The sequence below is a fragment of the Tamandua tetradactyla genome, chromosome 3 (assembly GCF_023851605.1).
Source record: "Tamandua tetradactyla isolate mTamTet1 chromosome 3, mTamTet1.pri, whole genome shotgun sequence".
In the NCBI taxonomy this organism is placed as follows: domain Eukaryota; kingdom Metazoa; phylum Chordata; class Mammalia; order Pilosa; family Myrmecophagidae; genus Tamandua; species Tamandua tetradactyla.
The window spans coordinates 162630293-162644488 of NC_135329.1; the positions used below are offsets into that span (position 1 = coordinate 162630293).

The 14196-nt window shown below is 35.6% G+C and overlaps 1 protein-coding gene across 1 annotated transcript in view; it reads left to right on the plus strand.

The window, feature by feature from the left end:
- COL3A1 (collagen type III alpha 1 chain) overlaps positions 1–14196 on the plus strand; it is a 39980-nt gene that overhangs the window by 12362 nt on the left and 13422 nt on the right. The window contains exons 4-29 of the mRNA XM_077154405.1: positions 65–178; positions 1219–1302; positions 3354–3407; positions 3888–3941; positions 4766–4819; positions 5532–5585; positions 5752–5805; positions 6431–6484; positions 6929–6973; positions 7119–7172; positions 7634–7678; positions 8330–8383; positions 8795–8893; positions 9460–9504; positions 9643–9741; positions 9945–9998; positions 10122–10229; positions 10436–10489; positions 11129–11227; positions 11562–11615; positions 11749–11847; positions 12176–12229; positions 12346–12399; positions 12722–12775; positions 13297–13350; positions 13660–13704. Coding sequence (XP_077010520.1) covers positions 65–178; positions 1219–1302; positions 3354–3407; positions 3888–3941; positions 4766–4819; positions 5532–5585; positions 5752–5805; positions 6431–6484; positions 6929–6973; positions 7119–7172; positions 7634–7678; positions 8330–8383; positions 8795–8893; positions 9460–9504; positions 9643–9741; positions 9945–9998; positions 10122–10229; positions 10436–10489; positions 11129–11227; positions 11562–11615; positions 11749–11847; positions 12176–12229; positions 12346–12399; positions 12722–12775; positions 13297–13350; positions 13660–13704 — 1692 coding nt within the window. The remainder of the gene's footprint in view (positions 1–64; positions 179–1218; positions 1303–3353; positions 3408–3887; positions 3942–4765; positions 4820–5531; positions 5586–5751; positions 5806–6430; positions 6485–6928; positions 6974–7118; positions 7173–7633; positions 7679–8329; positions 8384–8794; positions 8894–9459; positions 9505–9642; positions 9742–9944; positions 9999–10121; positions 10230–10435; positions 10490–11128; positions 11228–11561; positions 11616–11748; positions 11848–12175; positions 12230–12345; positions 12400–12721; positions 12776–13296; positions 13351–13659; positions 13705–14196) is intronic.

Here is a 14196-nt window from a genome sequence, read left to right on the forward strand (position 1 = left end):
GTAATGATTCTGAATCACTAGGACTTTTACTGTGTTATTTATTTTTTTCTCTGAATTTTTTAAGGGCCCCCCTGGGATTCCTGGAAGAAATGGTAATCCTGGGATTCCTGGACAACCAGGTTCCCCTGGTTCTCCCGGCCCCCCCGGAATCTGTGAATCATGCCCTACTGGTACTCAGGTAATGGACTATAGGACTTAGAGATTTCTCCCTTGAAAACGAATTAGTCTTCTTTTCTTTAGTCTATATTATATTTCACTTTTGTGGGTTCCTTATATCTGTCCTCTGATTTTATGTAGTTAACAAATTTCTTGAGTGCTTATATGTGCTGGACAGTATTCTAAATGTTATACAAATAAGTGCTTCTCTGCATACTGCTAATGCTATTGTTTACTACATCCTTGCACAGTTTGCCAACTTCTCAGCAAATATGTAGCACATGTATTATATATGGAAAATAACCTAGTTAATTGCTGCAGCTGCACCTATTTCTAACCCTAACAGTAGAGCCTCTGAAAGTTTGGACAAAAAAAAACAGTTGAAGAACTGTGAACATGTTTTATGGTCTTCAATTCAACAAGATTATTTATGCCTAACAATTACTCTTGCTAAGCCAGCAGGGCACATCTTGCTCATCCTGAAATCATGTCAACCAACTAACTCTGTGTAAAGCAACCAAACAAGAAAACAAGCCAAATTTCTGCTGCATGGAGTTAGGAGAAATTAAAAAACACATACATACAAATCTTTGAGGTTGCAAAAATCCATTCAGCAGGATGTGAAGAATATAATCTAAAACCTATCTAAAATACCCAGAGCTCAAAATAAAATGAGCTCCAAAGAAATACAAGTACATATCTTTTCTATTGTTCTTGTGCTTACTTTCCATGGGGAGTTTTATTTTTGTGTGAACCTTCTAGGTGTATTAACTAGAAGCCAGGGGACAAGGAATTTACTTATTCCATTAATTATTTAGGAATAATATTGCATATCGTTAGTTAAAAGATTTGTGTATTATATGTGTTTTCAAAGGATATCTAATATCCAAAGCTAAAAAGGAGGATAAGCAAAATAATTAAATAGTACATATTATGCACTGGCCTGCAGCAACTGTCTCTCAGTGAATCCTAGATGTTCCACACGTGTCTTCTAAATGACTTTGAAAAGAACTGTGATACCCATATCAACATGACCATAACTGACTGATCTCTTTGCTGCAGAACTATTCTCCTCAGTTTGATTCATATGATGTCAAGGCTGGAGGAGTAGGAGCAGGACTCGGAGGAGGCTATCCTGGGCCAGCTGTACGTACAAACGTTCCTCAACATTTTAGAGCATTATTTAGACTTGCAATTTGCTGAATCGCGAATGGTTGCCCTTTAGGAATACCGTGTATTATTACGGAATAGTATAAAATAGCTCATTCCTTAAGAAGGTTGGACAAGAAAATGGTAGCATTGTCATGTTCCTCCTATCATAACTCATTTTTTTTACCCTCACCTTTTTCATCTTTTCATGCTACTCTTTGCCACTCCTTCCTTCTTTGTAGAAATGCCGATGTTGGGGGCCCATCAGCCTTCATGCTTACCTCTCACACTCATAAACACCCTATTTTTTTAACCAAATTTTGTTACTTTTCACTTCCACTTTTCCTTTTCCTCACCTGAGTATTTAGAATCCTCTTTTTGTGTCTTTCATCTATTAAATGCTGCTTTCTAGATGTCAATCCAGGTGATGAATTTCCAATATCACCAACTGTCTCACCTCAATTCCTCAAATTGAACACAAGTATTTCCAGAATTCATTGAGTGTTTAACTCCATCTACCTTACATGATAGATCTTTACAATGTAACCAGAAAGCTTTCAGTAAATGACTTAGAGTTTTGATAGAAGAAAACAGCACAAGGCATTGGAACTTGGGCATGTGCCTATGACACATGGTATCCCATGTAAGTGCTCCTTGTTGTGGAACAGGAGTTCAGGAAGAGCACTGAAAGGGAAGGTTAAAATTTCACTGCTTATCATGAGGTGGGTAAAGGTAAATGCAAGCATGGCATTGGATTCCCTGACATGTTGGCAGATTCTGCCCACATCGTTGGGCCCCATGTGTGTAGCTGCCAAAACGAATGGGATAAAATTTTAACCAGTAATTCCAAATGACCAGTTAAAGAAACGCCCCCAAGAATTGGTAATAAATTGTAAAAAGCAGAGTTTTCAAACCTTTAGAGTTTTAGGAGCTGTGATTTTTTTCTGTGTCTTTCAAAACCAAAAGAATTATAGTAATTTAAATAAACACTGGGTCCTACTCACCTACATGCACATTATGAATCCTACTTTCAATAAGTTATACTTTTTACCAAAAAAACCACACAAAACTCTGAATATAGCCACTAATTATTGGCATCCCAGAAAAGAGATTACCAAAGAAACATTAATAACTGTTGTTTTGTAATTCATTATCAATATTTATAAATAGTTTATTATAAAACTGAAGATTTTCTAAGTTCTATGTCTGAACAGTGAGAAATTAATTTGTTATTGACTGTTCTATATATGCATATTCTATATATGATATTGCTGTTCTATATAATGTATATTTAAATCTCCATGTCAACATCACTCTGTGATATCTATATCAGTATAGCTATGCACTTTGAAAATGGTTTATATCACCTTATTAGAAACTTGGATAATATAATATAGTGTCAATAGGTAAATATTTTTCATCCTGACCTTCGCTGCCAGAACAAAAAACTGCTTCTTTCCTCATGCCAGTATCATCTCAGTATTGCAGGGATTCTCATAGCATTTTGTACTGACTTTCTTTCCTAGATTTTTAACCCTTCTTTTTTGAGGGGGATGGGGTTTTAGGTCAATATTTTATATAACATTTAACAGCAATTATTTGGATTTTGTAGGGATTTCATTCAGAATGACATTTTCTTAGCTTGTCATTGTAGATCTAAGAAAATTAATCATATCCATAAATAGTTGCCAAATAATGAGATGAAGTATTTCCATTTCTAAAGATATCAAAATTATAGCTAAATAGGGTCATTTATTTGATACACAGATAATGCATATTTTACATGCATTTTTTTTTTTTTTTTTTTTTTTTTAAAGGGAGGAAAGGAAGGAAAGACAGAGAAGGAAGGAAGGATGGAAGGGAAACATTTTTTAAACATTTTCTTGTTTTATTATATTTTGTTTGTTTGTTTGTTTTTTACATGGGCTGGGGCCGGGAATCGAACCGGGGTCCTCCGGCACGGCAGGCAAGCACTCTTGCCCGCTGAGCCACCGCGGCCCGCCCTTTACATGCATTTTTAAAATGTATTACTCAAATTTATATTCCAGGGTCCCCCAGGTCCTCCTGGTCCACCTGGCTCGTCTGGTCATCCTGGTGCCCCTGTAAGTATAGCCTTGAGTGCTGCTTTCTTCTTCAGTGCATATCATACTTAAAAATTAACATAAACCTTGCTTGATTTTGGCCATTCCTAACATGTATAATCCCCAATTAACTAAAGAAGTCCAACCAAGAGACTGATAGTTCCTTCCTTCAAAGATGTTAAAATTTTATATTTAATATCTTTCCACTAGCAACTATTAGCAATTAAAACCATGATGATATTAAGCCGCTTGTTTAAATTTGCATATTACATGGCTTCCATCCAGTTCAAAGCAATTCATTGTCAATGGAAAGGCATGGGATGGAATAAATTAACCTTATTCTGATCTGAAACATATTGGTTTCAAACTTTATAAACTGGAATAAAATGAGCTGGCTACATTATTAAATGATTTCTTGATTTCTTACTGTCTTCAAGGTGTAAATGAATCATATGAAAATTATGTTTCTTTAAACATACTTACATTTTTTCTACCCACTAGGGTTCTCCAGGATACCAAGGTCCTCCTGGTGAGCCTGGGCAAGCAGGTCCTGCAGTAAGTATTAATGATTATTTCAATATTTTGTAGAATGGTAATTTTATAATAATGTCATCTTCATTTAATAATTGTCATAGATTCTTAAAAAGTGTGGATTAAAAATAAGCTCAAACTTTGATATAATAAATAGTATTTTTATGATAGTTGAATTGGCTTCAAAGATCTTTTGGAGTTTTTTAATGGTTAGGATATATTAGAAAACTCTTATTATTTAATCTGGAGTCTTCTTGGTTAATTAGCCATCAAGATAGTCTACCTCTCAGGGCTGATACAGATAATCTCTCAAATAAATATAGATTTTATTATCCTATACCCTCTCAGTTTACCCCTATATATACTCTTCTGATATTTAATTTTGAAACAAAATTTTTAAAAATATAATCTAAAAGAGTCCTCCAGAAGGGCATACTACATAAATAAGCAAGTAAGGTGGAGTTAATTTTAAAATATTTTAATTTTAAAATAATTTAAAATTGTTTAATTTTTAAATATCAATCTCAAAATGTTTAGCAACATGTGCATTTAGAAATTTAATATTGCAAAAAAGGCAAAGATATATTTGGATTTATAAATATGCACATACAGTATGACATATAGAGACATGATGATTTAAATTCCTTTAGGTAAGTTTAATAAACAGTAAAATTTGAGTATGACATAGGCATAATATTAACTCAACAAGTGTGATTTTCATGATGAGAAACATGGAATTATTTTCTAGGAGAAAGTTCCCTCCAGAAATATACCTAATATGTAAAAATAAATGTATCATAACAGAAAAAGTTACAAATACATTTTTTTCATTATTTCCTTATTTTCAGGGCCCTCCAGGACCTCCTGGTGCTTTAGGTCCATCTGGTCCTGCTGGAAAAGATGTAAGTTTTTAAGAGTTGAATATGGCTATGGCGAAATCAGCTTGGAATATCCAAACAGTATATGTGGCATGCCAGGATCTGCAAGGGAAAGCATTATTTAAAAAAAATTGTGGATATCTTAATAACATTTTAGCTTGCATTAATCTTTGAATATCTATATGATATTTGCATAGCTACATATACCATTTATTGAATTCCAGACAAATAGAACCTTCAATTGGAATTCTCAACTCTGTCAAGAAGGCTCAGATGGCCAATATATCTTTTAATGGCCTTTTCTCTGCCTCTTTTAATGGAGAAGTTGATACCAATAATCTATGTCCTTAAAATTTTATATATAAATTTTTAAATATTTTGCTATTTTGTAAAAATAAAAAATATATATATATATTTTGCTTTAATATTGTGCTATTCTTTCTTCTCCATTTAATTCCTCAAGGCAAATTCTTTCCACTGGGTTGAGGGATGGTCATATTATGTCAGTAATGAGAGAAGCTTGATTTATCTCTTTATAAATTTATATCAAGTTGGGAGAAGCCCTCCTAACTCCCTCTAGTAAAGAAATTTGATCTTACAACTGCGCATTCGGTAGTCCAACTATTATGATGGGCCCTTGGTCAGAAACAATGCAGAGTCATATGCTCTCTCATTGGCCGCCATGGACTTTCCCATACATGAGCACTTACTGATGTGTGCTCTATTTCTCCTCTAGGGAGAATCAGGAAGACCGGGACGACCTGGAGAGCGAGGGCTGCCTGGACCTCCAGTAAGTCTTCAGCATCTGATAAATCAGTAAGAGTGACCACAGGTCTCTAAGCTCAAACATCATTGTAGAATTAAACCGAATTAAATTTTAGAACAGAAGGCATTTTACTACTGAATAGTGATTCTATTCATAGATGGAATGACATGTTTTCTATCCATTATTTTAGGGTATCAAAGGTCCTGCTGGCATTCCTGGATTCCCTGGAATGAAAGGACACAGAGTAAGTAGAATTTCTAAATGAATATAAGCTGTCCCATTTACCTGTGTGTATTTGCCTAGTTAATTTTACTGGGAAAAAAAAAATGCTCCCACCCAAAAATATTTGTTTCTGATTTTTAAAATCTATCAACTTTATTTAACAAAACTAACCAGCTATTTGACATAAAATGATTGAGATGATTTCAAGTGTATAACTTTGGGGAAGAATAATTTTCTTATCACTATAAGAAAACAGAAATGAAAATACAGTATTGACTTAGTCAATATGATTTACAGGTTGATCCAAACAACTTTATTGTGGTCTAAAACATTAAGTATATTCAACAAACTGAGCGAAAAACTAATAAACATAATGGGAATAAAATCTGTGAAACTGATATTTACTACTCTACCATTCAGGCAACTTCCTAATGGGATAAATTGTATTTTTCAATTAGTTCATATTGCTTCCTATAAAATCAATATTGAATGTTTTTGAATCGCTTAAAAAAGTTTTGTATCAAGACAGCGTTGAAAATCGTGCTGTGTGGCAAAAGGTAGTTGTGAAAAAGTCAATGTAATGTTTATCAACCATTCTGGATCATCAACAAATTTTATTATTTTTACTATTTTTAAACATTTCACAGGGCTTTGATGGACGAAATGGAGAAAAGGGTGAAACAGGTGCTCCTGGATTAAAGGTAAATCATAACACATTCACATTTTCATAGGTGAATTTATTTTTAATTTTTATAGCTATAATTAAGGTTTGCATTATAGAGGGGTTTATCTTTTCTGGAATTTACCTGAATTGTGCAGTTTAGAAGCTGAATAATAGTGACTAACTGCAATGGTCAATTAAAGCTTCCACAATAGCTGATAAACCAACATCTCTGTATTAGATATTACTGAGCATCTGGTGTCACCTCTGTCAAGTCCTCAAGTTTCAAAAATACAGAAATGGAGAGTTCTGATAAAATAAGATGTCAGCAAAAGCTTGATAACATTAAATGTACATCATTGTCTTAGGCTCCAAAATGTTTTTCAAAATAGGTTGCATTTTAAAAACTATAAAATCCTCTTTCTTTTATTATACTCTATAAAATTATATTATGTAAATACTGACATATTCCCTATGTCTTTAGGGTGAAAATGGTCTTCCTGGTGAAAATGGAGCTCCTGGACCAATGGTAATTATGTTTCTTATCGTATAATTTTCAGTTTTACTGTTACCCCATCTAATACAAAAGTTGCCTTTTCCCCCTCTCCAATAAACAACTTTTCTTGTAAGTGTCAATTTAAAAGTACAACTGTATTTTCAATTTTCCTTTTTAGGGGCCACGAGGAACTCCGGGTGAGAGGGGCCGACCTGGACTTCCTGGAGCCGCAGTAAGTACCTCACCCTTTTCATGTGACAGCCCTAAATGACAGGAGGGTCTCAGCCAGGTTCCAGCCTATGAAAATCTGCAGGAAATGCCTTTTCTTTAAGAAAAAAAAAGCATACTCAGAGGAATCTCAGTACAATTTTACTCATAATTAAAGGAAAAAGCTAAGTATTTTGTAATTAACATCCCTGTTTAGGACTTGAAAACCTCTTAACTTTGCATATATTATTAGAGCCATTCTATTTGCATTTCAGTTAAATGAAATCCAGACCCCAAACCTTATATGCTAGTAGATTGTGATTGTATTTAACAGTGTTAACAATTTTCCTCTAAAGTTGAAAATTAGTAAGCCAATTTTAATGTACTTGAGGATATTCAAAATTTAACTGAGTCAGAATTTTAATGTTACTTGTGACCAGACTTTCAGAATTAAGAAGATATTTGAAACAAACTTCTCTTTTTTAGGGGTCTCGAGGAAATGATGGTGCTCGAGGTAGTGATGGTCAGCCGGTAAGAGACGTTTTAGCTACCCCTGCTTTGTGCTCTAGGGGAATGAGTTGTTTATATGTAAATACAACTATGTATGCCTATTCTAGCTTCTGTGTTGACTATCTTTGACTTTTTTAAATGAAACTTTATCAATTTTGTAGTAGATCCAATACTCAGCATTTTCAGCACACATCTGACTCAAACTGATAGTGAACCCATAAATAAAATCTAGGTTCTGCTACTCCTTTCTGTAATTGACTAATTTCATATAGAATTATAGAAGTCTATAATTGACTATACTTGACCATTTGTGTGGTGCTCAAAATTGAACTCAATATTGGATATGACAGTTCAAACAGCCCTGCAAAGTAGATAATAATGTTATCTCATTTTATATAGGAGAGCATAAAACTTAAGGCAAAATAACTTGCACAACACAAGAGAATTAAGGGCAAAAGTGAGAGAATACCCAGATTTCCTGATTTTAGATCTCACTGCTATTATTTTACCTCATTGTTTCTCCAAAAAAGAGTCATCTGTGCATGTTGAATACCATTTTTATGTGCAGAAATGTCTTCTGTATTTTATATGTGTTTTATTCATTATTTGCTAGTAGTTGTTGGCCTTAATTTACTTGAATAAGAACTATGGAAATTGTACTTAATTTTTCAGGGCCCCCCTGGTCCCCCTGGAACTGCAGGATTCCCTGGTTCTCCTGGTGCTAAGGTAAATGTGTTCATATTATAGAATATACAATATATCTTGGAGACAATGCAGGAATATTGGTTTGCTTCTTGAAAATGTCTTATCATATAAATGGATATCTTTAATCTATGCTGATCTTTAAACCCTGTTCTTGATTCTAAAAGGGGTATTATCCCTAACATACAGCAGTTCTAATAAAGTTTCTGATGCCTTCTCTCTGCTTTCCCAGACTCTGGGAAGCAGAGAAAAACATGATCATGCACACGTTTTCCATTATTCCCAGGCTTCATGGTTAATGAAGTCTGTGATTCTTTGTTTCATCTACAGTATCTCGGCATACCAAACACAGCCCTAAACACAGCTGAAGAGTAAACTGGCTTGAGTGATTAGAAGTGGCAAAGGAAACTGACTTCTTTGAGTTTGTTCCCTTAGGGCGAAGTCGGACCTGCAGGGTCTCCTGGTTCAAACGGCTCCCCTGGACTAAGAGGAGAACCTGGACCTCAGGGACATGCTGGTTCTCAAGGTCCTCCTGTAAGTAACCAATGAGGCAGTTGAGAGGAAGAGTGGTATGATACTTATTCCACGACAGCATATGTTTAAATGTTGCTGTCAGTTAAACTTGCTGTTTTGAAAATACATACATGGCATAGAGTTCTGCAGTGACTCTACTGCCTAAAACAAATGCTGATTTGATTAATTCTGAATTATTAGCATGTATAAGTTAATACGTCATGAGAATTTGTGGATGCTATGTGTATAAGACAGAGTAAAGGAGAGGATGGATAGTTATCTGATACTTGGGAGAATATTCCCCAAAACTTCACCAATCAGAATAATTCAGGAAGAAGAAAGACCAAAAATCCCGCCCCCACTCATTTTTCATTTAATAATTTAGACGAAGCACAGCATATCATCCCTAATGAATTAAATAGTAATACATTTTGTCTATATTTTATGTGTTGTGCTATAGTTGGTGAAATAACCTCATTTCTACAAAGCATCATTTCCACCAATGGATTTCTTGTACAAACCTATAAGTAACTTCCCATGTGGATGCACTACTTGCATCGTTACTAATATGTTCCTTTCTCCCCTAGGGCCCTCCCGGCAGTAGTGGTAGTCCTGGTGGTAAAGGTGAAATGGTAAGCTGCCCCGACACCTCGCCCTCACCTCCTCAACACAGAGTATTGACTTCCTAAGCAATTTGCTTGGCTTTGAGTTAGCCATTTAGAAAAGAAAGTTCAAGTTGGGAAATATTGGTGTTCATGATTTGCTCTTAGGGTCCTGCTGGCATTCCTGGAGCTCCTGGACTTCCCGGACCCCGGGGTCCGCCAGGCCCAGGCGGTACTAATGGTGCTCCCGGACAGCGAGGTGGTCCAGTAAGTTGCTTATTTTCTATTTATCTCCTCCAAGGTGTGGCTTCAATCCCACATCAAAAAATATAAATTGCATTTTTTTGTTTTGCTCCCGTCTGGTTAAATTTATATTGACCTCACTGGTTTTGCCATTTAGACACATGTCACTGGTGATAATTTTGCTTGTCTATCCTCCCTGTTTTTAAAAGGAAATTTTGTTCACTTAGGGTGAACCTGGTAAAAATGGTGCAAAAGGAGAACCAGGACCACGAGGTGAACGTGTAAGTAGTTCCCCTGCAGGTTTGGTTATTTCTTAGGAAACTGCAACATAATTAGAAAGTAAACAGGCAAAGGTTTGCAAGCAAATTCAGTCATCATCCCTTTATTTTGGTGTCCCTTCCCAGGGTGAAGCTGGTTCTGCAGGTATCCCAGGGCCTAAGGGTGAAGATGGCAAAGATGGTTCACCTGGTGAACCCGGGGCCAACGGAGTTCCTGGCGCTGCAGGAGAAAGGGTATGTCTTCCATGGGCTACCTAAAGGGAAAAAACCCACTATCATCCACATAGAACTTCATCTTCAGAGAGGCAGCATTGTTATTTTTAGTATACAAACTAAATATTGTTTTAAAGAACTTTGTAGCATGAAAATATCTATATTTCCAAGAAGTATGGAAAAGTTGCAATGTTTTAATGGAAATATATGGCTTTCATGATTTCCAGGGTGCCCCCGGATTCCGTGGGCCTGCTGGAACCAATGGCCTTCCAGGAGAAAAGGTAGGTCATTTTAATTTCTGATTTCCTAAATGCTAATCCTACAAACAGGCATTATCTATCTAGTTCTCATTATTGAAAGCCTACATTTTTGAGAAATATTTATGGAATTTAAATCAACAATAATTCCATATATAAAACAATGATTCCTTCTCCTATCTAGTCCATTTCTTAGCTTTGTAACTAAAGCAACCTCTCTGAGAAGTTGAGGAACCTCTCAATCACTCAACCTCTCTGAGAATCCTTCAACTTATCTGTTACCTGGGAATCATTTATACAGTATCATTAAAAGATTTCACTAAACCAATATGCCTGAAAGGTCTTTGAAAATTGTAAAAGTGCTATACAAGTGATATGATTTCATGTCATCAAAGATATTTGACTTTATACGCCCAGAAGCATATTATTATTAAGCCCATTAAATTTTGTTTTTTTTCCAAACATGTGATGTTCCATCCAGTTGCTCAAAATTTTTCCAATATGGCAATCCAAGCTAATATATAACTATGAATTTGTACAGTACATTTCAGCAACTGATTCTCTTCCAGAGGCCAAATGAAGTTCTCTTATAATCTAAATATTATGAATGTCTAGGTCAGTGAAGCCCATTTTAAAGATTTGTTTATTTCTTTCACCACTTAGGGGCCCGCAGGGGACCGAGGTGGCCCAGGCCCTGCAGGACCCAGAGGAGCTCCTGGAGAACCTGGCCGAGATGGCGTCCCTGGAGGTCCCGGAATTAGGGTATTATGCAACATTCATTTGAATGACACTTGAATGTAGTAAGAAGAAAGGATAATGAAGAAGAATCAAGGACAGTTCTTATCAGACTACACCTTTTCTGTGGCTCAAAACAAAACATCCCAATTCTTTTAGGAAAATTTAGGGCAGGATAGACTGACAGAGAACAGAAAATAGAACGTATGGCTCTAACACCCTTCAAAGATAAGATAATGTTTGCAAATATGGAGCTACACGTGTAGTGTGGAATTCTCAATATATCAGAAATACATAAGTGTTTTATTTTTTAATAAATTATAACTTAAAATCACTTGACTGACATACTTCTTTAATTCAGGGTGTGCCAGGAAGCCCAGGAGGTCCAGGCAGTGATGGGAAACCAGGACCTCCAGTATGTACATTTTTAAATATCATCTTATAAATCCAGTGAGATATGTAATGCATGTTTTGACCTTGAATATATGTATTGCGTATTTTGATCAGATATTTATCAATCCTTTATTAACGCAAATTTTATCTCTCAGGGAAGTCAAGGAGAAAGTGGCCGACCAGGTCCTCCAGGTCCATCTGGTCCCCGAGGTCAGCCTGGTGTCATGGGTTTCCCTGGTCCTAAAGGAAACGATGTGAGTTCCTTCATTAATTTTGTGGATAAATATTTATTGACAAAGGGGGCTTTTGCTTTCCATATGGGAATGCAGAGATGGCCAAAACTTTATCTCCACTTAAATGCACAGAATACATGAAAATCTAAATAGCATGGTGGAAGGGAGCTAAGTATTTTTTGCAGAATTCTGGGGAAAAGTGGCATAATTTATGGGTCTTGACTTTTAGAAAGTAGTTTTAGTTGCATGTATGTGTATGTGTTGGGGGGGGCAGATAAAAAATATGAGGGAACAATATGATTAGTGATTTCCTCCTGGGAATTAGTAAATGTGGACACTTCTTTTTTAGGGTGCTCCTGGTAAGAATGGAGAACGGGGTGGTCCTGGAGGACCTGGTCCCCAGGTATGTAACTTTCACCAACTTGTTTCTAGCCTTGCTATGGTTGCTCTTTACTTAAGATTCTGCTCTGCTCTGTTATCTTTATTGTCTATGCTTTGCTAATTGTTCTTTTATTTTAGGGTCCTGCTGGAAAGAATGGTGAAACTGGACCTCAGGGTCCCCCAGGACCTACTGTAAGTTGACTCACATAAATTGCAGATGGAATTGGGGTGGAGGCAGAGCAGAGGGTAGTGTTCAGGGATTATGTAATCTCTGGCACTATGTCATTGAAGTTGAACAAAGCAGTTTTGAAACATGCATGTTTAGTTAATGACTTTGAATAAAGTTTATATTGTACATGTCTGCTTTGTATTGCTTCCACACTCCAGACTATCCCTGCCCTCACTGTGCCATTACTTCTTAAATTCAGCAGTGGGTTTGCTGAAATGAAAAGTGTATGGGCTAAATGTGAAAAGGGATTTTATCATGGAGAATCTTATTTATTTTTTTGCCTAGGGGCCATCTGGTGACAAAGGAGAACCAGGAACCCCTGGCCCACAGGGATTACAAGTAAGAATTTGTCATTTAAATGTATATTGGACTCCTGTTTTCACCAATGGAGTATTTCCAATGAATAGCTTTATTTTTTGAGTAAATTGTTCAAATCTACTGATTACAATTTGTCTTAATCTGTGGATCTATCTTCCTTCTTGAAATAAAATGGCTGTCAATGTTAATAGATGGGTATATCTTCTGTGTTTATTCCAAATTATTGCATTTGTAAGTTATTTTAAAAATTAGTTAAACTCATATAATTCTGCATGCCTTCCACTTCTTTTTCATTGGCATATAAATTTGTATAACTAAGTCCATCTTGCCATGCACAGAAATTCCTTTTTCTTTGTAGCAACAGAAAGGAAATGAATGTAGTTTGCAATACATAATCATCATATCTCTGTCATTGGATTTTGGATGGCACAAATTTTCTATCCCTGAAAAGACCACTAAAATCCATGTTGTGAATAAGTTGTAAAAGCATGTTTACATCTGAGAAGTTTTTCTGTAAACCATGTTTGAAATGATTCTTTTAGGGCATGCCTGGTCCCGGTGGTCCTCCAGGAGAAAATGGGAAACCTGGTGAAGCAGTAAGTTGCATGTCCTTTTTCAAAACACCATCAACCAGAAGAATACATAGTAATTACTCATCAATGATCAACTCTTGCATTTTCACATGTCATGGTGGCTGAGTTTCAAAATTAAGTTTTGAAATATTCATTATCAAAGCAAATAACATGATGAAGGATTTGAATTTCACCATAAATTAAAGGGAACTGAAGAAAGCTTCAAGACTTGACAAATCGTGCAATGTGTAAAAATGTCAACTATGGATTTTGCTTGTATTCACATAGCATGCATTCTGACATAGACCTAATCATATAATTCCCATCTTCTAGGGGCCAAAGGGTGAAGCTGGTTCACCTGGAACTCCAGGAGGCAAGGTAAATATTTCAATTTATTCTCCAATTTCTTCAGCATGTCATAGAAAAATTAATCGGTGATACATTTTTAGTATATCAAACCAAAATACTTTTTTTTACAAGAGCAGCATAGCAAATGTTTGGTAGATACACTTAGAGTATTCCAATGTGTTCCCAATGTATTAAATTGGCTTCGTCTGGAAAATGCAATTCTCTGACATGAATGAGCACCACAGAATCACTGTAGGACTAAAATTTCAAAAAAGTAAATCATACCAAGGTATTTATTCTATAAAGGAAAGCTAGTTTCCTAGAAAAACTTAAAAATTTTACCTTTGTGCATAAGATAATAAAAATAAACCAGTCAAAAGTAGTCATTACTTAGGCAGAATGGGTATCAGTTTCCTTGTTTAGATTTACTGGGCTTCCAGTTTCAACTCAATTAACCAAACGCTTTTTTGTACCCATTCAATTCTCCAAATTGTTCAAAATAAAAGTTAAGAATGTAGGGGC